At 51.4% G+C, this 24,011-nt stretch overlaps 1 protein-coding gene across 1 annotated transcript; it reads right to left on the minus strand.

Annotated features, from left to right (window-relative positions):
• Window positions 1-4,923: 4,923 nt before the first annotated feature.
• On the minus strand, window positions 4,924-5,844 carry NEUROG1 (neurogenin 1). Its single transcript, XM_049649223.1, has one exon. The coding sequence runs from the start codon at window positions 5,705-5,707 to the stop codon at window positions 4,973-4,975; it is 735 nt and encodes a 244-aa protein (XP_049505180.1). The 5' UTR covers window positions 5,708-5,844; the 3' UTR covers window positions 4,924-4,972.
• Between the last annotated feature and the right edge of the window lie 18,167 nt (window positions 5,845-24,011).

A 24,011-nucleotide genomic window follows, 5' to 3' on the forward strand; every position in this document is an offset into this window, starting at 1 on the left:
GGGAGGGGGGTCCACGCCCCACTGTGCAGCCTGCCACAGGGGTGGTGTACCTGGTGGAGGCAGAGGAGAGGTGCTATTCCTCATTCCTCCACAGGCCCTGTACAGCAGCTGCAGCCCTGTTGCTTGGTTAAGCTTACCCCTGTATCATTCTGGGCCTTTCCACTTGTGGCCTGCATGCTTCCATTTGCCTTCCTTCTGAGACAGTGTAACAAGCAGCAGGCTTGCTAGAGGATTGCCTAGGTTCAAACCCCAACTTCACGACTGTGTGGTTTCAGGAAAGTTCTTTGATTGCTCTGTACCTCAGTTCCCTCATCTGAAAAATGGAGATAATTATATTATTGACGTCACCAGTTGTTTAGATTAATATGCATTGTGTCTTCAGAAAGTACCTAGGACCCAGAATAAGTGCTACATAAGCATTAGCTAGGATGGTGATGTCAATGGTGATGATACTGTTGAGGACGTTGCCCAGGACATCCGGAGCCCCCTTCCCCTATCCCATTGTGAATTTTCTCTGGGGCATTTTTCTTGTAGTCCCAAGCCCAGAGCAAGTTATGGTCGTTTTGAGCAGCAATCTATCTTTAATATTATGGACACTGCAACTCACGTTCCCATCTTTGCTTTGGGTGCTAAATGAGCAGTTTCAGCAAAATTACCCGCTTGCAGAGGGCTTTGGGGGGATGGATTCTGTGTGTTCATTGCTTCTGATCTAAGTTGTTGAGGGCATCCTGGATTTCTGTCTTTCTTTCATGACCCCAAACAAATCCTACTCTTGGCTTCTTCACAAGTTGTACTGGTTCTGACAGGTCTTCACCCCTTCTCCCACTGTAAGCCTTTCTTTAGGACGAATACACAGAGGCTTGGTTGGGTCCCTGCTTCTGTCCTGATCTCTGAAGCCTACATCCCTCTGTGTGGCTTTTAAAAATATAAATCAGTTCATTAAAAAAAAAAGTTGGGAGGGAGGAGGGGCACCTGAGTGGCTCTGTCCTTAAGCGTCCAAATCTTGGTTTTAGCTCAGGGCATGGTCTTGCAGTTTGTGAGTTCCAGTGCTGCATTGGGCTCTGCACTGATAGTGTGGAGCCTACTTGGGATTCTCTCTCTCCCTCTCTCTCTCTGCCCCTCCCCCTGCTCATGCTTTCTCTCTCTCTCTCTCTCAAAGTAAATAAACTTATTATATATATATGTCAGTATATATATGTGTATATACATATGTGTGTATATATATGTGTATATATATGTGTATATGTATAATAAACTTATTATATATATAATATATCAGTACATATGTGTATACATATGTATATATATAATAAAAACTTATTACATATAATATACATTATATAAGTTATATAAGTTTATTATTATATATATATATATATATATATATACACACACATCAGTTTTCAACTGTTTCATCCTTTCAATTACCTTGAAAAAAAGAATCATGATTTGCACTCCCCCTCATCTGTCTCCATCCTTACCGCCCCCCCCCCCCGCCCCCTGCCCACCACGCCCTGTGTGCCTGTCACATCAGCCTCCTTGCTGTCCCTCTGTACACCATGCACGGCCAGGGCTTTCTCCTTGCGGTCTTGTCTCCCTGGGACACCTCCCTCCAGATAATGCCATGGCTTGCTCCTCTCCTCTCTCACCTGAGCCTCCCCTCAGATGTCATCTCATTAAAAGCCCTTCCCTGACCATCTTTTCTAAAAGATCAGCCTCCCTTGAACTCTGGCATTCCATATTCCCCTTGTTTTACTTGATTTCATGTTCTCCCCCTCAGCAACTACCACAGTCTCTCATGAATTTATTTTGTCTTTCCCTGTGAGACTCCAAACTTTCAGTGAGCTCCTTTTGGGGTGTCCTGGTCCCCATGGTGCCTAGAATGGTGCTCAGCACACAGCAGGGGCTTCACAAAGAGTTATTAAAGATAAGGGTAAAATCCTGCATTTCCTGAGCATCCCGGGCTTTCCTGGCCTGGTTTCCTGAAAGCTTGGAAGCAGTGTGTAAAAATACACATCACACCAGGACAGAAGCAAACAGAGAGACAAAGGTAGAGAATAAATAAGCCTGTCTCATTGCCTTCTGATTCCTCAGTGGAAGTTTCTGTTGAAGAAGTGAAACACGGCTGTCAGCAGGAAGTTCTGTGCTCTATCCTTGAGTAGAATATTTTAGTAAACTCTGGTCTGTCTTCACAGATGCCAGTGGATAGATGAGAGTTTGCTGCAGGAACAAAGAGGCCCCTGAGCTGGGGATGAGCATTTTAAATCACCTTCCTTCTTTCCTTCCATTTGAGAGCTCTAAGGGCTGAACATAGATGCTTTCTTCTTTGGAAGGACAACATTAACTGGCAGGGGTGAAGACGCCCCCCCAGCAACTGATGTTGCCGAAGATGTTCCTTTAGATGCAAGGTGCTCTGGGCCCTGCACCTTAAGTTGTGAGCCTGTTTTGGCAACAAAGTTGGGAATATGGTTAGCTCTTCTACAGTCCTGGGGGTAGTGATGTTTCCCATTTTCGGTGCTGACTGTATACAGTTATAGCAGACAAAGGTCCTACTGTAGCTGTGAGCTCCAGGATGCCTGGGGGGTTTCAGGGTGTTTGCTGCTAGTTTTCCCAAGGATTTTGGACAATAATAAACATAAGCAGCTGTTCTCTTCCTCTGGCCCAGCTACGTGCACCTACACCATGGCTGAGCAGGGTCCCCTGCCCGGCTTGCTGTCCCAGCCTGAAAGGGAGTCACTTCCGAACATCCTATGCACAGGAAAGCAGAAAATCTGAGGCAACCCGTTTGTGTCTTTTGCTATAGGAAAATGCAAAGCTAGTAGAGTGAATTAATTCCAGGACAGACAATAGAGTGGGGCCCCGGGCAGGGTCATTCAAGAGACACAACTTCTTCCTTGAAGCTTTCAGCAGAAACAACTCCACTCTGAGCCCTCACAACTTCTGAAGCTTTTCTTGGAGGATTCTTTGTTTGCTCCAAGGGCAGTTAGAGAAGGCATCCAACTTTCCAGAACCTTCTGTAAAGGAGCCTTTTTATCTGAAAGAGGGCTCCTTGCCGGTGACTAGGCTTAGCAATGCCTGCTGGAGACCCAGCATATGAGTCGGTGGAACCAACTCATCAGGATGTGTGAGGAGGGTTAACACGTGCACAAGGGGCAAATGCTATTAATGGCTCTCCTTTTGGCCCTCTGCTTCTACTCACCTCCTAAACAGGTACGATTTCTTTTAACATTAGAGCATACTATTTTCCTGAACCCATTTCTACCTCCTGCCTCTAAATAATTCAATTCATGAAAAGGGACAACCCAGTGGGGAAAAAAATTGGTCTTCATGTGTGGTAACTTGGCCACAAGGACATTTTAGGAAGTATCTCTTGTAATCATCCACGTTCTGAAATTTACAACAAAACTGCTAGTGGCCAATGCTGTTAGCTGCTTGTCAGACAAGAGACAAACTCATTGCAGTCAGAAAAATCCCCACTGGGTTTGGGCGTCTGATTTCTCTGGCAGCAAATGAAAGCTTTGGCTGTTGCCCTTAAAGACAGGCTGAGCAAAACAGGACTGAGCCCACCGAATGTCTCCCTACCCGCCCCCCTCACTGTAGGCACAGCTGGGGAGATATATGTGTGTGTGTGGGGGGGGTGTGCAGGCACCCTAACGCACAATTTTAGGCAGGTGCACACGCCATCCAGACATACCACACCAGGGTAATTCATCCCACACCTCACAGCCAGGGTGATCCTAGCCTCAATGGACAACAATTTGGAGGCATTGTTTACCAATCAATTTCTCCCTCTAAATAGGCTGTTATAAGACTGGACCCTTCTGCTTGCCCAGCCTGGGCCCACCTGTCACTGGGACTTCCTAGCCAGTGGTCACACTGTATTGATCTTTTTAATCCCCTCTCTTTGAAACACAGAGCCAGCTGATGTGGAGTTCCTCAAAAGAAAGAGTCTCCCACCGCCCCTACCTCTACAGGTAGCTGCATATCTGGGGCTAATTCCCCACTAAAAAGTCTTAATTGGCTTACGGGGAGCCTGAAAGATCTCCCTTGTGCTTATAAGGTGAAAGGAAATGATGTATCCCAAATGCCCTGGCCCGTCTTTATCCATTTCTTGGTGGAAATCAAGTGCATTGTATATTTTTAAGTGTTTTTGAAAAGGGAGTGGAGAGTTTGGAGGTGGGTGAGGATAGTGTTTCACTTTAGTGGTTGAGCCGCCAGGGGATGGGAAGAAAGCCTCAGAGAGACACCAACATGAGGCGAGAAACTTGGTGACTTATTTTTTTACTTCGTTTTTATTTACACGAAACATCTGCAGTACAAAAATGTAAACTTTGATACTTCATAATAATAAACTCTTTATGTACAAAAATACATTTTCATATGAAAGAAGCATCTTGAATAAATTAAAGTACTTTCCAGCCCTGGGCCTGAATAGCTACGCAAGTCTGGGTTCTTCCTAGAGCAAGCCTGCAGTGGTGGGGGTCGGGATCCATAATGCATGAAGCCCACTCCTTGTCTCTCCTTTTTAAGCCTTTTCATTGTATTGTCAGCCGGCTCAAACCGAATTTTCATGCTCGTTTTTCTTCATTAGAGTTCTACAAATTGTAAAATTGACTTTTCACCTCGTCTTCAGGGGCTGAGCTGTCCCTTTTCTAAATCACACTGAAGTGGTGGCTGGGGTCAGCTCTGAGCCAGCCACAAAGGAGGTTTTGTGGAGTTCAGAAAGTGCAAAAGGAAAGGCCGTCTAGGGGCGGGCAGGAGGGGCCCAGGGCTGAGGGCTGGAGAAACAGACCAAGGGGCAGCCACGGTGGCGAGGGTGCAGCGACCTAACAAGCGGCTCAGGTATCTCCCACCCCTTTAAAGCTCCCGCTTCCTCCCTCCGCCCAGACTGGGGGTCCTGAGACTGCAGCTGGGGGCTCCATCTACTGCCTGTTGCCTTGGGAGGGGGAAGGTAACGGTGTCCCTGAAGGGCCTAGTGGTAAGGGATGAAACAGGGCGTCGTGTGGAGCAAGTCTTTGGGCAGCCCGGGGAAGGAGAAAAGGGGGTCGCCGGGGCCGTAGGCTAAGTCTTCCGAGGCAGCGGGGCTACTGGGGTCAGAGAGTGGCGAGGCCGCGGCGGCGCAGGGAGAAGCGGCTGCACCCGAGCCCCAGGACTCTGCGTCGCTGGAGGGGCTCGGGGGCCCGGGCAGGCAGGGGGCGCACTGCGGCGGCAGGAGGCGCTCCCGGGCACCGCTCCCGGGCAGTCCCTGGTCGGCCAGGCGCAGAGTCTCGGCCAGAGCCCAGATGTAGTTATAGGCGAAGCGCAGCGTCTCGATCTTGGTGAGCTTGGTGTCGTCGGGGAAGGAGGGCAGCACGCTGCGCAGCGCGTCCAGAGCCGCGTTCAAATTGTGCATGCGGTTGCGCTCGCGGTCGTTGGCCTTGACACGCCGGCTCCTGCGCAGCGAGTGCAGCAGCGCCTCGGAGCGCACACGCGCTCGGCCCCTGCGCCGCCGCCGCTCCTGCTCGTCGTCTTGCGCCCGGGGAGTATTGGACGCTGCAGGAACCGCGGGAGCGCCCCTGCGCACTGGCACGGGCGTCCCCGAGGCGGAAGCTGGCGGCTGGAGCCCGGCACAGTCCTCCTCGTCGGTGAGGAAGCCGGATAGGTCGCTGCTGCTGCTGCTGCTGGCGCAGTCGAGGTCCGAGAGGCATTTCTCCAGAGGGGCCGGCATCGTTGCGTGGCACAGGACCGACGGGCAGGTAGGAGGGCGCCTGGAGGACAGGAGCCCGGACAGAGGGTAGGGCCGCCGGGGCGCACTTACGTTCCAAATGGCCCAGGCCAACCCTGTGGCCGCTGCGGGCGTGAAGGCCAGGAAAGGTGCTGGGGCGCACCTGGAGCTGGGTTTCACCTCCTCGCCTCGTCTGCTGCAGGGGCCACGCTCCCAGTCGGTCTCCCGAGTGATCTCGCCGGCGAGCAGATCAGCTCGTGTGAGTACCGAGTGTGGCACACGACCGGCCTCAGGACCCCTTAAGTACCCGCCCCAACAATGGGCGCCCCCCTCCCTTGCCACCTCCGCCCCCGCGGCAGCCCCCGTGAATGGAGCGAGGCGGCAGGTCAGCCCCGTGCGGCGCCCGGGTATTTGCATAATTTATGCTCGCGGGGGGCCGCCCCGGCCCCTCCCCCCTCCCGGAGCGTGCCCGTAATTACCGCGGGCCAATCGGCGGCGTCGCGCGCGGCCCCGGGAGCAGTCTCCGGGCTAAGCTGGCGGGGGCGTCTCCAGGCAGCGAAACGGAGGCGGGGGCGCCCGGCGATTAGCGGCCGAGGCACGCTCCTCCGGGGGCGGGCCCGGCGCCCCTCGCTGGGGTGGGATGGGGAGGCGGGGCTCGGGCTGGAAAGTGTGAGCCGCGGAGCAAGTTGCGGAAACCTGGAGCCGGCTGGGAGCCTGGGTTCGTTTCCTCTCTCCCGCTGCTGAATGGCCGCGTGACTTTGGGCAAATGATTTGACTTCACTTTCCCCGTCTGTAAAATGGGACACACGTCTACCCTGTTGAGGATGTTGTGGAATGATGTTCGGAGGACAGTTGGCGCGGCGCTTTTGTAACGCAGCGCCGGATAAATGGTTGGGAGAGACAGCGCCCTCAGAACCGAGGGAAAACCCTATCCACAGACGGAGTGGCCGGGTGTGGATCATAGAGCAGAGGGCAGGCGTAAGCGCTCTCGCTTCTTCCAGGTTGGTGAAGAAATAAGGGAAGGTCTCTGCTGACCGTCGCCCAGGGGCTGGGGACCGGGAGCCAGGAGGTGGAGGAGCAGTTTGGAAAGTAAAAGAATGGATGATTTTTTCCAGTGCAATCTTGGCCAAATACTCCTAACACCAACCTAGTCCCCCAGCCCTCTTATTCCAACACTTTCAGATGACTTTTAAAGTAACAGAATCCCCTCCCCTCAGGGAGCCCTCCTTGCTCCTCTCTGCCCCCCCTACTTTGCTCTGCCTCTCCAGAAGGTGCTTGCGGCCTCTGAGGCTCCCTGGAATGTGAGCCAGACAGGGGACCTGGCTTTCCTGGCCCAGGAGAAAGGGTAGCAAGCACTCAGTAGCAGTCACTACCCACCTGCCTTGATTCCTTTCTATACCTTAGTGATATAAACGCACCTGTTAGAGCAGGTTTTCACTCTGCTGGTCAGCAGTCGCTTTTCCACCAGTGTTCATGTTGGAGCAGTAGATCCCAGGCACCCCCACGTTTGTACTTAGGGGGAAATAGTCACTAAGGAACAGCACCAGATGATGCAGGTGGGAAAGTTAAAAAACGAAATGAACACCTTTCAGCAAAGTTTCATTGTCCTCCCTGTGACATCTGGATGATGGCCTCAGGCCTGGTCTGTGGCCTGTTGTCCTCAGAGCTGTCTCTGCCTGCGACACCGTCCCCTTTCTACAGAGGTGTTGTCTGGAGGCAGAGCCTGCCTCCGCAAACTGTCCAGTGACAGTCTTCAGGCTTCGTGGACTCTATCCAGCCCTGCCTTCACCTCTGCTGCGCCTTACATGTACTCCCAACCTGGAGAGAAGGCTGGACATGGTCATGTATAAGAGCTTTAGGTTTGTTAGAAGTCGCAAAAAGTGGATTTGATCAGCTTAAGCAAGAAAAGGGAGATTGTTGGGTGATGCGAGGCATTTCAAGGAACACAAAGCTGCCGGCATTTGTGTGAGCCTACAGGAGCCTAGGTATTCTCAGCCCTGCTTCCAGCCTGTTCCGTTCCTGCTTTCCTGAGGCCTTGGTGCATTCCCACTACCCGTGACTTGACATTGCTGGGCCCCTGTATTGTATTCTTGAGACTGGAGTACTAAGTCACCACAAACGAGGCACCTTAAAACAACAGGTATTTATTCTCCAGGAGGCTGGGAGTCTGAAGTCAAGGCATCAGCAGGGTTGGCCCTTTTTGGAGGCTCTGAGCGAGAATGTGTTCCAGGCCTCTCCTAGCTTCTGGTGGCTCCTGGTAGTTCTTGGCATTACTTGGCTGGTAGCTGCTCTTTCAATCTTTGCCTTCTCCTTCTCTGTGCTTCTGTGTCTTCTGTTGCTTATAAGGATACTTGTCGTTGGATTTAGGGCCTGCCCTGATCTAGGATGAGGTCATCTTGAAATCCTTATCTGTATTCCAGCTGCAAAGAACCTTACTCCAAATAAGTTCACGTTCTGAGGTTCTGGATAGACGTGTCTTTTGGCGAGCCGCTATTCAACATGCTACAACTCTTTTTCTGAATCCCTGGAGGAGAGAATCTGTTCAGGGGACTAGGGTCACTGGAGTGGCCATTTGTCATTTCTTGGCTGCCTTGCACCTGAGGAGCCTTCCTGTTGAGGAATCTGAATGCATGAGCACCTCCCTCCCCATTCTTGGCAGTTGGAGTGTGGCTACGTGCCTTAAGTGGGGTCAATTGTATGCCCTGCTTGGAACTTAGGCTCTGAGCCAGTGACAGTTCAGAGTGCTGTGCTGACAACCTGGAAGGACCAGTGGCCAGTGGTGGAAGGGTTGGCCAGGAGCAGTGGATATCCTGCCTTAGCTCTTCCTTGGGTCTGCCTGTCCCCCAAGCCCCCCAGATTTCATGCCTGGTTCTCTAGTCTTCTCACTGACTGCACAAGAAACTCCATAGTAGTGCTTTTCCTAGTAGGGCTCTTTTGCTTGAGTTAGCTAGGTTTGATGTCTGTGTGTGCTAAATAAAACACCCAAGTTAAACATTCAGTTGCCAAAGCATGGTGATTGAGGCAACCCATATACCATATTGCTTGCCTGTTCTGGGACAAGAACTGTGCCAGACACTGGGTTAACAGGGATGAAAACCTGGCTGATGGGGGTCATGGGCTCTGAGCCTCATAAGCCTAGGGTTCACTGCTGGTAGAACTCTTGGAGATTATTCATCCATGCATTGTACCTCATACTTAGGAAACTGAAGTGGCAGATGGAGGGGTCTTTTCTCCAGGTGACCCCAGGGATCTCTGGTGGTCAAACTAGAGCCGGATTCAGGAGAACTTCTAGCCCCTATTCCATGTTTTTCCATCACAGTTAATCAGTAAGTACATGGTGAGCATTTTCTGCTTTCTGCCCTGTGCCAGATGCTCATATAGAGTCGGGCAGACCTGTAGTCATGGGGCAGGGGAGATGTGGCCACAGAAAAGTGACCTTTCCCTGGCTGAGAGAAGCACTGAGGGCCTACTAAGGGAGCAGACCTGAAGAGCGTCGTGCACCTCCAAAGGGAAAGGAGGTGGTTAGGGAAGCCTTCCTGGCAGAGGGAGGCTTGAGAAGGCCTTGAAGAATGAATGGGACATGAACAGATAATTTAGGTAGAAGGGGGTGTGTGGGGATGACTGTGGCAGTACTGTGGGGGCCAGCGGGAAGAGGGTCGGAAGCAGTTGTGATGGGCCTTGAATGGCCACGGCGGTCTTTCTTCTTCCTCTTTGTCTCCTTCTCATGGTGCTTTCTCTGAGCAGGGCTGTCACAGTTGTTCAGTGGTTTACTGCACAAGGGCATCCATCGCAAGTGGAGAATACATTCCAATCTCTTTACCACGTGCCGAGCCGTGCATCGTGATGTGAGATTGCATCTTTCCAGAGAGGTGTGCTTTTCAAGTGTGCCCAAAGGCACTTTATGAGCTCCCAGTGGCTCTGTGCTCCCTCCTGCCTGTGTCCCCCTCCTCTGCCAGTACCTTCGTGACCTGACTGGGTAGGCATCTTAACCTTGCCCTGCGTGCTCCTGGCTCTTGAGCGGTGCATGGGGCAGCTCCTCCCTGGACATTGGTGACTGCCCACTTTGCTTTTAGTAAGTACATCTGAGGCTTGGGAGGGGGACCTCTCCTGCAAGTGACCCTCTGAGGGTGGAGCTGAATCCTGGGAGAATGAGAATGAGGTGGTAGCTTAGGCTCAGGTGTGTCCCCTTTGAGGCTCAGGGCTTTCCCTTCCGAAGAAAAAGTTTGAGAAGTTTCTCCTGACCCCCCACATCCCTTGGAGCCTAGTGCAGGGCACGTCTGTGGAAGGGCACGTCTGTCTCAGAGCACAATAGGATGCTATCTGGGCACGCAGTAAATCCAGCCACAGCAGGCGCCCAGGTGGCGAGGGCTGCAGTAGGTATTCTGGCTGCCTGATGTGTGAGCTGTCCAGCTGCCCTTCTGCTGGGGGTGGAGGTAGGTGGGTGGGGCAGATGTTCCAAGGATTTGGGTTAAACCAGAGTTTCTCACATTGTGGTCACCTGAAGCAGTAGGGATGATGGGGGACCCCAGCCCAGATGATGGGGGACCCCAGCCCGTCAGAATCTGGAAGTACGGATCACATGCTGAAGTCGTGATTGACTGACACTTAGAGCCTCTGTTTGCCCCTCATATTGGAATAAAAGCCTTTCTTTAGCATTCACCTTCCTGTCGCGTGCTTATCTAAGCCCTTGAGGCAGATCAGACATGTTTCTGTGACAGCTCAGAGGTGTTCTAAGTGCTGCCAAGACTGGGGCTTCTGTTGTTCTGCTTCCCTGTGTGACACCCTGGGGTGTCCCTAGGGGAGGATTCCCGGAAGGGATTTAGGGGCTGGAAGGTACAGCCTCTTCTGGGCAGTTCTGGAGGTCTGACTCAAGACCGCTGTGGAACCAGCAGGGAGGTGATTTCAGTCCCTTACTGAGAGGACCATTCTGCTGTCCACACCCTGCTGAAGGAACCAGCCTTCTGGAGAGATGGGAGGAGAGGCTCTCAGCGTTGAGGAGGGCATCTGATGTTTCCAGGGAAATTTGAAATTCTTGGTGTTTTTCTTTTTTTAAGCTGAAGAAAGGCCAAAATAGGAGAAAATAGTGGCATATTATAAATGTTTACCTGTAATAAATTAATATGGTCAGCATGTACATACACAAAGCTGACTGTGTTGTTCACAAGACAATTTCAGAATTTTTAACCAATTTTATTTCTTTTTAAGTAAACTCTACACCCAGTGTGGGGCTCAAATTCACAACCCCGAGATCAAGAGTGGCATGCTCTACTGACTGAGCCAGCCAGGCACCCCAGAAAATTTCAGAATTTTTAAATGAACATCAAATCATCACACATGTAGATATGGAAATGCAAGGATGGAAGCAGATTTAAATTTGTTGTTGCACATCCTCTTCCTCTAGCCTTGTCAGTAACTCAGTGGCCGTGTGTGTGACTTCATTTGGAGTTAGTGCCCACAGCCTTTGAGCCCTTTTGTGGACGCGAGGCTGAGCCAGATGGCCTCCTTGCTGTCCTCCCTTTCAATTATCAGAAACATGTAAGCCTGAGGTTGAACAAACTACCTACCTTTTAGAGATGCTGCTTCGGGAATGAGGCCGAAAGGTTAGTGTCTTATAATTCCAAGTGCTGGCATGAGCATCTGAATGTGTTGGGGCATGGGGAGGACACCATCACATTTCATACTTTTCTCCCAAACTGTTTTAGCTGAAATTTATCATTCCCTATCCACACCAGTTGTTAGAATATCAATTTCAAGAGTGCTGTGGCATCTACATGTAGATCTGAGTTTTGTTATGGGCAGGGTCTGTCCTTTTTTCATCCCTCCCTCCCTCCCTTCCTTCCTTTCCAGTATACATGAACTCTCAGATGCCATTTAGGATAACATAGGTGAAGGTTGTTGGCGTGTTACTCAGCCACTCATCCACCTGGGTCTTGGGCACAGGGCTGGGCAGTGTACTGAGTTTATAAGGCAGATTTTTGCACAAAGTAAAGTATGAGGGCCACCCTTTCCAAACAAGAACGTTAAACTACCATCATAGTTTTCTTTCTGGAGCTACCTGTGGGGAGGGATGGTATTGGTTTGGTGGGTGGCATTTTAGAAAGAAAACACTGTCATCTTTTTTAGAAAAAAAAGAAGAAAAAGGTGCAGTTACTCCAGAGGAAGCGATGAAGGATGATGTTGGACCCAGAGGCACACAGTGTTCCTTTCAGTCTGTTAAATACACCCGCAGATATGCGTTTCCATCTAAGAGAAGCAGGGTAGGGGTGGGGAATGGAACGGAGAAACAATTCCCTATTTTCTTTACTGATGACCCATGACAGTTGTGGAAGGGGGGGTAAAAGGGAGGGGGGAAACGAGGCAGGAGGGGGGAAACAGAGGGGTCTTTCAGTGACAGAGCAAGGAAAATGGCAAATTATCCATGGTTTCCAGAAATCCGTGGAGGCCCCCTCGGCCCCTGCTCTGCTAAATACAGTGCCGGCTGTATGCATTTCCCACCTCAGAGATGTCTGCTTGAATATTCTGGGGCATTGTATACTGATGTGTTTGGTTATGTACAGTCTGCCTACTTGTGGGATGAATGTTGGCCTCCAGGGGAAGTCCTGGTGCAAATCAACTTTATTCTAGTGCTGTGCAAGATGTGCCTTCCAAAAACACATGGGGCAGTTCTGCAGCTGGATAAATTCTTTCCAAAAGAAATTTTCAAATTTGATTGGAGTTCTCAAGCCTCGTAGCAGGAACAATATGTGCTTGGGCTCGCCCAAGGTTTGAGGTGTGTTTGTGGTTTGGGCCAGTCTTGGGTGAAACAATGTCCTTTTTGTGCCTTAAGTACTGTGGGGGAGGCGAAGGGGGGGTGTGCATGCTTGTGGCGGGAGGGCCCATGGGGTGCAGACCCTGAAATGAAGAGGGAGAGGGCAGAAGGTACCCCCCCCTCCCCCCCACCCAGGAGTGAGGCTTGGAATCATTTTCACATCAGCTGTTTGAGGCTAGAATCAATCCAGAACCTCCTTCAAAGCCTCTGAGTTTTGCCTTCCTAGATTTCTTGAAGTGAAAACTTTTGGACTCAGATTTAAGAACAGTAGGCCCTGCTGTTGCTGTCACCAGATTCAGCTTCCCACATCCAGGCCGCACCTGCCACGGGATATTGCTAAAGCCAGAGTTCATTTTTGTCTGTTTCATGGTTTTGCATCCTTAAGAACATCTTCCCTGGGGATTAAAAACACAACCCCCCCCCCAAAATGTTTGTGGGTCAAATGTGGGAAAACCCTACGAGGGTGTTTTCTTCTGTGTGTACAAAAGAAGTCACGGTGAAATTTATCCTAATGGAATTGAAACTCTCGTTTTATGGAGACAATTCTGAAATAAACACAGAGAATGGAGATATAGCTGAGGTGTTTTCCTTTTGCTTTTTCTCTACCTTAACGCTCCGTCACATAAATTCATGTTGGGTTGGAACACAAATGCATTTTGTTTGTAGTAATTAAAATGTTTTAATGAGACAACCATAAAATCCACCATTAATTATTTTATTTCAAACACTTCTCCCTTCTTTTGAACCAGGTCTATTTAGAAATAGTTTAGAGAGTAGCCTGCAGTTTTATTCTTTCCTCTGCATTATACACAGGAGTGGAGAAGTCATTTATAAATAATTACACAATGTTTTGGGTCTTTGGGCTTGTATAATATATCAAAGCGATTAGTACACTTATTGTTCCATTGTAAATGCTTTTTTTCTCCTTTCAGTTTCACTTGCCTTGTCTTCTAGCTAAACCTTTTTCTGGAAATCTTTTGTCTTCTTCATTCTTTTTGCTTGTTACAGTCCGGGAGCATTCTTCTTATTCAAACACTCACAGCAGGGGCAAAGAAAGCGACTTCGGCCGCATCTTAAGTTTTACCGTAACTTTCTGGCATTTTCTTTTCTTCCAGTTTTCCCAGACTACCTAGGGGCAATGAAGAATTATAACATACATGAATTATTGGTACTCCCCTCGAGTTAAAGGGGGAAGAAAGTGCCTCATTTTCTATGCCACCCCCCCTTCCCCAGTCCTGAGCGAGCGGGCGGCCGAGAAACAATGTATTTATCACTTTGCACGTCTTCGGGACGCCGGCCGCGCCCGCGCGCCCCCTCCCTCGCCGCCGCCACTCCTTTCACGAGCCCCCAATACAGGCTCCCGGGCGGCGCGGCCGGGGAGAGCGCCCGGGCCAGGGCGCGGCGGGGCGGGCCGCGTGCGGGGATTAGGGCCGCACGAGAGGCGACTGCGCTGCGGCCTCCAGCCACGTGAGGAGGGACCGGGCTTCAAAGGTGCCCCCCCAACTAATCCTTGTTATCCGGCGGGGCCGCCGCTCCGCGCTGGCTCCCCCGCCCGCTCCCGGAGCCCGCCGGCCTCGGGGGCAGCCCCGGGCCAGCCTGCGGGACGGCGGGGCGGGGCCTGAGACTCCGCGGGCTAGGGTGTCGTCGGGGGTGCTCGGGCATGCGCGGGTGGCCGCGCACGTGGGGAGCTTGCCAGACAAGGAGTTCGCGGGAAGAACGCCCGCGGGAGCCGGCCCGATGCCCCCACCCCCCAGGGGGCGTTTCCGAAGCCGGCGCGCGCTCGGCCCCGCGGTCCCCGCCCCGCCGGCCCCCGCCCCCGCGGCCCGGGCGAGCGCACGTCGCAATCTGTCAAGCCCTCGGCCCCGTTTCCATATGAAGGGCGCGCCGGGCGCCTTGGGAGCGCTGAATGGCCGCTCGCGGTCGGGCGGGCGCTCACGCCCCGCGGCCCGGGCTGGATTTGGCCGCATTTGCATAGCAGGTGCTGATGCTTGTCCATTCTTACTTAAAGAAGTTTTAATATGGGATAAATTACCAGGAATTAGGAGCAGGCGTGGGCGGGAATAAAGGAACCGTGTCGCCCGTCTTCTTATCGCCGCCTGGCGCAGGGAAGGAGAGAAATCTTAAGTGAGATTCGACTTTAGAAGTCGTCCCCTTAACAAGCTACCACTCCCCAACCCAACCAAAAGGAGCCAAGAGAAAACAGGAGACAACTTTAAGCAATTTGATTTTAGAATCTTTTCTGCAGCCAGTAAAGCAATGATCCCAGGGATAGTAATACGATTAGCGATCGAAGATCTTTGAGTCAGAAAGTCCGCTTGAGTTTAAAATGTTAATCCTGGCCCTAATCCGCCCTGTTGGCAGACTGGAGTGCAGTGCTACAGTCGTTTATGCTTCCTTTCCCTACTCTTACATCAGGTGAGGCCCCTTTCGGCAGCCCATTTCTTGATGACAAGGAGGGCACACTGGTTTGCCCAAGGCGACATCTCCCACCGTCTCTGGACAGGGGTGCTGCGCTTCCCCCGCCCCTGGGAGCCAGGCTCCTGTCGCTGTGCTGGCTTCCGAGGTTCATTCCATCTGTTTGGCATCTTGCAAAAGCTTGGAGCAAAGTGGATTTTCTAGGTGATGGGATTTTGAGGAGATAGGGATGGGACAGTTCATCCACCCAGCCTTGTCTCCCATCCTCCTTTAAGCCAGACCTCAGGGTGTCCTCTTGAAATGGGTGGCTGGTGTTCAGGTTTTCAGGTTCTTGGGGACTGGGGAAGGGGAATGGCTGTCTCAGACTCCAGCCTGCCAGACAGTGGGTCTGCTTATATTTGTGCAGAAAAGGCCTGAAGTCTGGGACCCTTGAGGGGTCTCCAGATACTTGGGCCGACTAGGAGCTATAGGGAAGAAAGGGTGGACCTAACATGAGCAGTAATACTCCAGTGCTCTCCACACCAAGATGCTGCCACATGTGCTGTCATAGGTCTGGGACAACAGGCTGCCTGTTCTGTGAAGGACAAATGTCAAGGTTCTCTCCTTTGCCTTCTTGCTAAGGCGCTTTTCTCCTCTCTCAGGCCCACACACTGCTTTTTCAGCCCCCTCTGATCTCTAGAAGTTTCTCTCTGTGGGCCCAGAGCGACCCCGCTTTGGGCAGGATTGCACCTGGGATCTTGCAGGCAGGCCTCTGGCTTGTCCCAAGCTCTTCCCAACAAGCCCGCTTTTCCTGGAAGGCAGTGTGAGGTGCCCAAATGGACCATATGGTTTGGAGCGAGAGCCTTGGAGCCCACAGACAATGGGGGAAGTGAGAGGCCCAGGTCAGTGGCGGAGCTCACGCGGCTGCAAACCTCTCTTTCAGCCTAATGAAGCTGTTGTCTGGGGGTAATGATGCAAATGCCCCAGCCCTTTCTCGCCATCGATAGTCTAGAACGTGATTTGTCATACAATCTGAATCTTTGGGAGGACTTTAGACGGAACCTCCCCCAAAGATGGAGATGAGCCATATGTGCACTTTGCATCTGAAGTGGGGGTGGGGGCGGTGGGAGGGAGGACACAGCCCACTCCGACTTCTCAGAAGGACTGCCTTCTGACAGCCAGGAGGACTCAGTCCCCAAGAGCCCAGTGCTGCCTGACCCAGGGGGCTCATGAGAGGGTGCAGTGCCCTATTGTCTGATGACAGATCAGCAGTGTGTGTTGGAAAAAAGATGCAGAGGATCTGGTTATTCTGAGTAGGGTGCTGTGCCGAGTGCCTCAGCTGATGTTAATTGCAGCCAGGATGGACACTTTAGTATTTCTGAAGCAGAAATAGTGAAAGAGAAGTAGGGACCAGGCGAGAGGCATCCTGAGTGTGGAACAGGTGGGGGAAGACACAAACCAGAGTGAGAAAGATGAGCAGGAAAAGTGTGCAAATCAGCTCACACTGTGTGTGTGTATGTGCACACATGTGTACACACGCATGTGAACCACACACAGGCATACGTGAACACCCAGTGCTCACACACAAATCCTCTCTTGTCTAAAGATATCCTTCGGGCGCCAGGCATGCCAGGCCAGGCACTGTGTCTGAGGGCACAGAGAAGGTGTGGCAGAAAAGAGTGGCCTCACCTGTGGGCAGATGTGACTCTGTCACCTTTGCTTCTCCTGTTTCCTTTCTAGGGCAGACTCCGCCTTAGAGACCCTTCTTCTCCCTTCATTATCATTGCTATTATTAGGGCCTCTGGTGCTTCTCTATTGCATCTAGCACACGCTGAGGGACAAAGTAATGATGGCTCCTTACAGGAAAGGAGGCAACTTCTCAGTGCACCTGCCACTGAGGTCCTGTGAGTGCCCGCAGAGTCTGGGCACAGGAATATACTACTCATTAGCAATCTCAGCAAAGCAGACTGCCACGGAATGATCGAATAGCCCTTGTTTACTGAGGTGACAGAGTCACATCTGCCCACAGGTGAGGCCACTCTTTTCTGCCACACCCTCTCTGTGCCCTCAGACACAGTGCCTGGCCTGGCATGCCTGGCGCCCGAAGGATATCTTCGGACAGAGAGGATTTGTGTGTGGGCACTGGGTGTTCACATATGCCCGTGTGTGGTTCACATGCGCGTGTACACATGTGTGCACATATACGCAGCCCTTCCTCGCCTTCAGAGCAGGGAGTTGGGTTGCATCTCTTCTCTGGGATTACCCCACGTCTGTAACCTGAGTGTTGGCCCTCAGGTCGGCACCACAGCCCTAGGCTCTGCTGGGTGCCCAGCCCCCGGCTGGCAGAGGGCTCGCCGGGGGGTATCTGTTCACTCATTCTGTGGTGGTGTAAGTTTAGGAGTTAGAATGGGATGGGCTGGGAAATGGAGGCCCATAATCCGACGAGAGGTCCCTAATTACCCCTGCTGGCTTGTGGGGGCGAGGCAAGGGCAGATTGAAACCTTGGTCACACCTCCACCGCCAATCACACCCATGGCCACAGGTAAGTTGTAGCCAAGCTCTGCCAAAGCGCCGGCCACATGATACTCTTTCTGCACCCTCAGATGCTCCCAGCCTCCCCTCTGGACACTGAAGGGGGGGGGGGAGCGATCGCAGTGACAACACCAGCTCTCAAAGCTCTGGCCACAAGCTGCTCACCACAACACCTGTTACCATCGAGAGGTATATCCTGGGGTGGGGGCTGGGAAGTGGCTGTCCTGGAGTCTGGGGTGGGGTAGAGGTAGGGTGCTGGGAAGCCGGTAGGACTAGACTTTCTGCTTATTTGAGGGCTTTGCAGAAAACTTTGGTTAGAAACATGGAGATATTTCTAAAGCATCCCTGTCCTCTTTCCTGCTTTAACAAATACGGCCCAGATACCCCTGGTGAGCATGCGCCCTGGGAGTGCCCAGAGTCGAGATGTTCCATGACAGTCCTCTTTACTGCTTGACTCCACCATCCTCCTCATCATCAACATTCATATTCATATAAATACCTTTCTGAACAGTTTTTTTTTTCCTAGAGGGATGTTAAGCTTCACTCTCAGTTTGTGTGATTTTATTAAACTTGCAAGCCTGTGCGTGGTGCATTTTAATCTGCCTCTCAAATGTGAGGTGACTGAGGCTCAGGGAGGTTAAGATACATGACGAAGGTCATAGGGCTGGCAGGCTGTAGAGCCAGAATGGGAGCCCAGGGCTACCTGGCTTCAGCATGCAGGACACTGACCACTGGTCATCTCCCTTTTCTCACTTTATGTGAACATCCACTCTGTGGCCAGCTCCACCCAGGGGCTGGTGGACACGGGATGGAAACCACAGCCCTACTTTGTGGGGAAGGGCAGCTGTTGCAGGTGTGGGTGAGACTCTGTGGAAAGAGGTCTGTTCTTGTCTGTTGGTTGGTCACTCTTGTGGAGAAGGGCTGTGACCCTGGACTACAGGAGACGTTGTTGTTTTGAAGTCAGCTTCTGTTCTCGTTTTCTTGGTGAGAATTGAGCAGTCTGGGTTCTGTGCCTTCCGCAGCCTTGAGAAAATTCTTCTCTCACTCTCTGAATCTCACAGAAGAATGGTGGTGTGGGAGATGGAGGGGGTGTAAGGTGTCCCCAGGGGCTTGCAGTCCAGGGGGAGACATCTAGGCTCCAGTACTGCTGACACCTGAGGTCTTGGGGAGTCACCTGGCCATATGACATCAAATGGTTTCATCTCCTCTCTGGTCTCCCTAACTGCTCGGTGAGCAGAGCTTATGAGGGGCCAGAGAGCTGACCTGTGCTGAAGCCGAAGCCAGCAGCCTCCCTGAGTGGCGAAGGAGGCATTCTGTGTGCTCTCTTTAGTGTGGAGTTCGTGCTTCTGAGTGTGTGGGCTGTCCCAGTCTACTTGTCCCCGTGTCCCTGAAGAACTCAGCATGATCTTAGCACCCAGAAACTCTAAGTTACTCATGTTCTTTGGTTCTGTGGTTGTTCATGCAATTCATTCACTCACTCTTTCATTCATCACCAGGATGTTAAGTCAACTTCTCTTGGGTAGAAGATCATTCAACTTCCCTGCCTAAAACCCTTCACGGTTTTCCCACGGCACTCAGTGTAACGTGCCCCCATCTTTTAATTTGAACTCTAGTTAACAAGGCTCTGTGCTATCTGTCCCCCTCCTGCCGGCTTGGGGGTGTGTTGTGGGGTACCTCAACCTCACAGCCAGTTCCTCTCCCCTTGGCCCTCTGGGTTCCAGCAACACTGGTCTCCGTTTAGTGCTTTTAATGCTCTTTGGGGCCTTGTCCTTGTCATTCTGCTTGAAGCGCTCTCCCCATGTGGCTCCTTCTCAGAGGAGGACCTCCTGACGATCCTGAGCAACCCTTCGTCACAGCGCTGCCCCCACTAGCACACGAATCGGTGGGTGGTCTGCACACTGCATGCTGCTGCTCCTCGTCCGTGTCTCTGACTAAACTGAACGTTCTGTGTGTGGCAGTTCCATCTCTGGCTTATTAACCTCCGTCTCCCCAGTAGCTAGAACAGTGTTTGCTACGTAAGAGGTGCCCAGGACGTTTTGTGGTGGAATGTGGACGTGCATTTGGATGTATTTTAAATGGTGAAATCTGTCCGTCTCTCTATTGTGTGTGTCTCCACCTTCCCAGCTCCAGGAAAATCTGGGCTGAAGAGAGACTGAGTCATGGGCGAGGGATTTAGTTTGACACAGTGGGAAACTGGGTGCTTCTGGGTGGAGTGTGTCCAAGATGAGTGTCTCTCTAGGCACGGGGATGTTTTCTGACTTGGCTGGATGGGGCACATTTCTTACTTGGGTCTGACTCCCGTGGGATGATCTTGTGTCTTCCTGGAATCCACGGGACATCCTGAATCACACTGTTTGTGCCCAGAGGAGACACTGCTGAGGGAGATGTCTCTTCTCTTTATGAAAGAGGTGTGTGGGCATGCCTCTCTAAGCAGTGTGGGAATGCCCGGGGCAGGCTTTCCAATCCACAGTGGAGAATGGACCTCCCTAGAATGCTCACAAGGGGCAGGGAAGAGGAAGGAACCCCTCAGAGTAGAGTCGGGACTGAGCAGTTGCTGGGGGCAAGGCTCACCTGCATAGGTGACCATCAGCAGGAAGCAAGCTGGGACTGGTTCTTAGGAAAGCCATGTGGAGTGGCAGGGGCCAGAGGCGCATCTCTTGTCATTTCCGGGAATCCACGCGTGATGGTATGTTTTGGGTGGAAATGTCAGTGATGCCACCCTCCAGCAAGCCCTCAGCAGCCCTCTCAGTTGCTCCCTTTCGTCCCCCAAATCCTGGCTCTGCCCACTGAGCACTGGCAGGGGCTCTAGCTGAGGGCTGCACGTGGGAGCCATTCCTGCCCTCAAAGAGGTAGTACTCTGGGAATCAGAACACGGGTGTGCAAAGCAGCCAGTGGACAGAGTTCAGAGTCCAGAGTGCTAACCATTACACGATAGAACCCCACGCCAGTGGACAGAGTTCAGACACAACTCTGCCTGCGTGCTCTCATCCACTCAGCCAATCACCCACCAGTCATCTACGGGGTACCTCCCAGGTGGAAGGGTCACTGTGTGCAGTGCTGGAAAACCCAAGAAAACTGGAGCTGCCTAGAATTTACATCCCAACAGGAAGAGACTACAGTCCCAAAGATGAATAAACCCCTAAGATAGCAGGTGGTAACAAGTGGCAAACAAACTGGGTGCCACTAAGGGGCAAAGCAGGAGATACTTACTCTAGCTGAGGTGACAAGGATGATCTCTGAGGAGATGACATGGAAGTTGATACTTAAAGGATGAGAAGGAGTCAGCCATGGGAGGTTCTAGGGGGAGAGCATTCCAGGCGGAGGCCCTAGGAAGTGAGGACTCTGGGGCAGGAACAGGCTTGTGTGTGAAGAACTGATGGAAGACCAGTGTATATTGAGAAAGCCTTCCTAAGCGAGGTGCAGAATTTGGACAGGGGGTGCGTATCTTTGTAACAGGTACCATGTGCCTGGCACAATGCTAGTGTTACACCTGATTTAATCCTCCCACAAACATACTGCTGTGCTCCTGTCCTACGGAGGCAGTGGATGCTCAGACAGGTCAAGCCAGTTGCCAAAGTCCACGAAGCAAGACAAGTGGTGGAAACAAATTTTGAACCTAAGTCTGGTTCAAGAGCCCCAGTTCATAACCACTAGGCGATTTGATCTCCCAGTGTCCAAGGAAACAGTACAAACGGCATGTACCTGTGACATGGAAAAGGACAGAGAAGGGAGAAACCAGAGAAAATTGTAGTCATGGCCTTAGGCTGTTGGAAGATCATGGAGAGAGGTGTGTGGATAATCATACGATGGAAAAGTCATCGTTTGCTTCTATCCTCAAGAGTTTCCCTATTCTTTCTGGAGCAGGGCTTCCCGCGGCCCGGGTGGGGGCGGCGGGGGGGGGGGGGGGGGGGGGGGGGGGGGGGGGGGAAAAGCCTTAGCTGTCTAAAGGTGGAAAGCAGCGCCACCTGTTGGTGAAAGAGAGTGATGATCGTATGACACGAGATCAGGTCGATTCATCATCACCCGTGAAACATTTGCTAGTCATCTACTGGGTACAGCCTGCCCTGGATGGGGTGGGTAAGAGTATGCAGAAGAACCCGGAGACATAGCTCTGCTTCCAGAATGGAAAAGGCTGAATTGGGAGGTGGAGCTCCCTACTTTGGTCTTTCCTTATGGGTACCGGGGGATCTCAACAAAATGGATGTGCCAGAAGTGAGGGATCTGGGTGGGCTTGAGGAACTTGGAGAGGTTCTGGCAATGAGGCAAACCTGAGCAAGCGTTTTTGCATAAGATATTCACGGCAGTGTTGTTTGACGTGTAAAATTTTGGTAAAAACGTGCCATGTGTCCATCAGTAGAGGAGTGGTAAATAAAGTATGTTGCATTCCTATAAAAGCATACTATGTAGCTATAAGAAAACAATAAAAAACCCTCTTTAGGTCCCACAGGGAAAAGTATCCAAGGTATATTAAGAGAGAAAAACAAGGGTGAAGACTTAACTTTGTATAGTATGCCATGGGATAGAAATATATACAAAGAGAGGGTATAAGAAGGAATATTTTGCTTGCCTAAGCTAAGAAAACTCTGAGGCCTCCTCAGGACACTGTTAACACAGTGGTTGCCAGAGTGAGTGGATGGAGGCAGGAATGGGAGGGATAATGTATCTTTTGATTATTTTTTAATTTTCAAATTAAGTATATTATTCCATATTCAAGTTAGTGGTTTTTTTAAACAGGAAAATTATAAACAAACCAAAAATAAAATGAAATTCTGATCCCACTGGAGCTTGGCCCTGCTTCTCCTCCCCTGGGTCTTTGCTTCCTTGGGTCTTAGAGCTGACCAACTTTTGTGGATCATGCATGGCCCAGAGTTCTAGAATCTGAGAACTTTTCTGGAGGATTACCCACTGATTTAGAAACCCTATAGACCTCGTATGTGGAAGATATGTTGTTTCTCAAAGGATTCTTGTAAGGCTTTGTTTCTGATTTCTGGATATCAAGATTCACCAAGTTGCATTCATGAGCCTTTTGTACTTAATTGTAATTAATGATGAGTCCAGGTTGGTGATGCGTCATTTAGTTGCTGTCCCATATTTACTGAGCACCTACTAGGTTTGGGTACTGTGCTTATTCCTCGGATTGTCCCAAAGAAGCCTTGGTCCCAGGTTCTGCCCTAGGAGGGGCTTACCGCCTGGAAGGAGAGAAGGGAGCACTTGGTGAGCCCCAGTTAGGGAGTCCCTTGAGTCTGCCTGACAGAACTAGGAAGGCTTCAGGGAGATGGAAGTGCTTACGTGGAGACTCAAAGCGTGAGCGGTAAGTGAATGTTCCTCCAACATAGAGGGTCAAAGAGAAATGGCATTTGGTTTGTTTTTTTTTTTTTTTTTTTTTACTGTCAGAGCAGGTGTGTTTTATTTTTCAAGTGCTCTGTGTTCGTTTTAAAAAACAAAGGCATGCCTTCTGTTTCTTTTTCTTAGTTTCCATTAAAATTATTGTAAGAACCACTTCAGCTATACCCTGGTCACAGAGAGGTGGTCACTGCTTCCAGTCTTACGGCGGCAGAGGTCACATGCAGCTGGTAAAGCCTCTGATCTTCCTTCCCTCGCCCTGCCCTGCGGCCCCTGCCTGCGTCTTAGGCCTGACTCTGTCGGCTACAGCAGCTAGGACATATTGCACTGTGGCTGGTGCCAGGGCCTTGGTCATGGGGGTCTTGGCCTGCTCTTGTTACCTCGTATGCCGTGGGGGAGCCTCCTAGGCCTCCTAACTGGGCTGTGTTTCCTTTCTGACCTCAGTTTACCTGTTTGAGAAATAAGAGGGTTGGACCAGGGGACCTGCTAAGGCCTTCTAGAACTCATCCCCTGTGGCCATGATGATGAACACATTGGGAAGCTCACAATATTTCCCAGGGAGTGGGGGTCCAGTGTGTTCAGGTGGGCATGGCCTCTCTCCACCTTTCTGCCATGATTTTAAAGATGATCTTTCTCTGAGCCCCAGTCAGGGTCAGTGTAGCTCCTTAAAGGAACATTGGAGAGGGAGTTGGGGACAGGCCTGGGTCTGGGCTGAGGTCTTTTCCCCTTTCAGGCCTCAGTCTCTTCCCCTGGGTTGCCAAGAGGCCAATGGAGGAGGCATTTTCCAGCTCCAACTTTGCCAGAACCATCCCTGGTCCCTCAATGGCAGGTGTGGAGACCAGGTCCTTTAGGCCAGCCTCTCCCCTTGGTTTCCTGAATGCGCTTCCTGAACATCTAATGGGAATGAATCAGAGCCCCGTATGTGTGCAAGTGCTGTGTGTGTTCTTGCTTAGCAAGTGTTCCCTAAAGGGGAGCTAGGGGGCAGCTGCAGGAGCAAGGGGGTGAGGAGGAGGGGCCTTGAGTGCCATTTGGTCCCTCCTTCCACTCAGGGAGGGGCTGCCATTAACTTTGAATATTATTATTATTATTTTTTTTTTTGAGAGAGGGAGAGGAGAGTAGTGGTGAGGAGGGGCAGAGAGAGAGGGAGAGAATCTCAAACAGGCTCCACGCCCAGCACAGAGCCCGACACGGGGCTCGAGCTCACCACCGTGAGATCATGACCTGAGCTGA

This window comes from Panthera uncia (assembly GCF_023721935.1).
Source record: "Panthera uncia isolate 11264 chromosome A1 unlocalized genomic scaffold, Puncia_PCG_1.0 HiC_scaffold_17, whole genome shotgun sequence".
Lineage (NCBI taxonomy): Eukaryota > Metazoa > Chordata > Mammalia > Carnivora > Felidae > Panthera > Panthera uncia.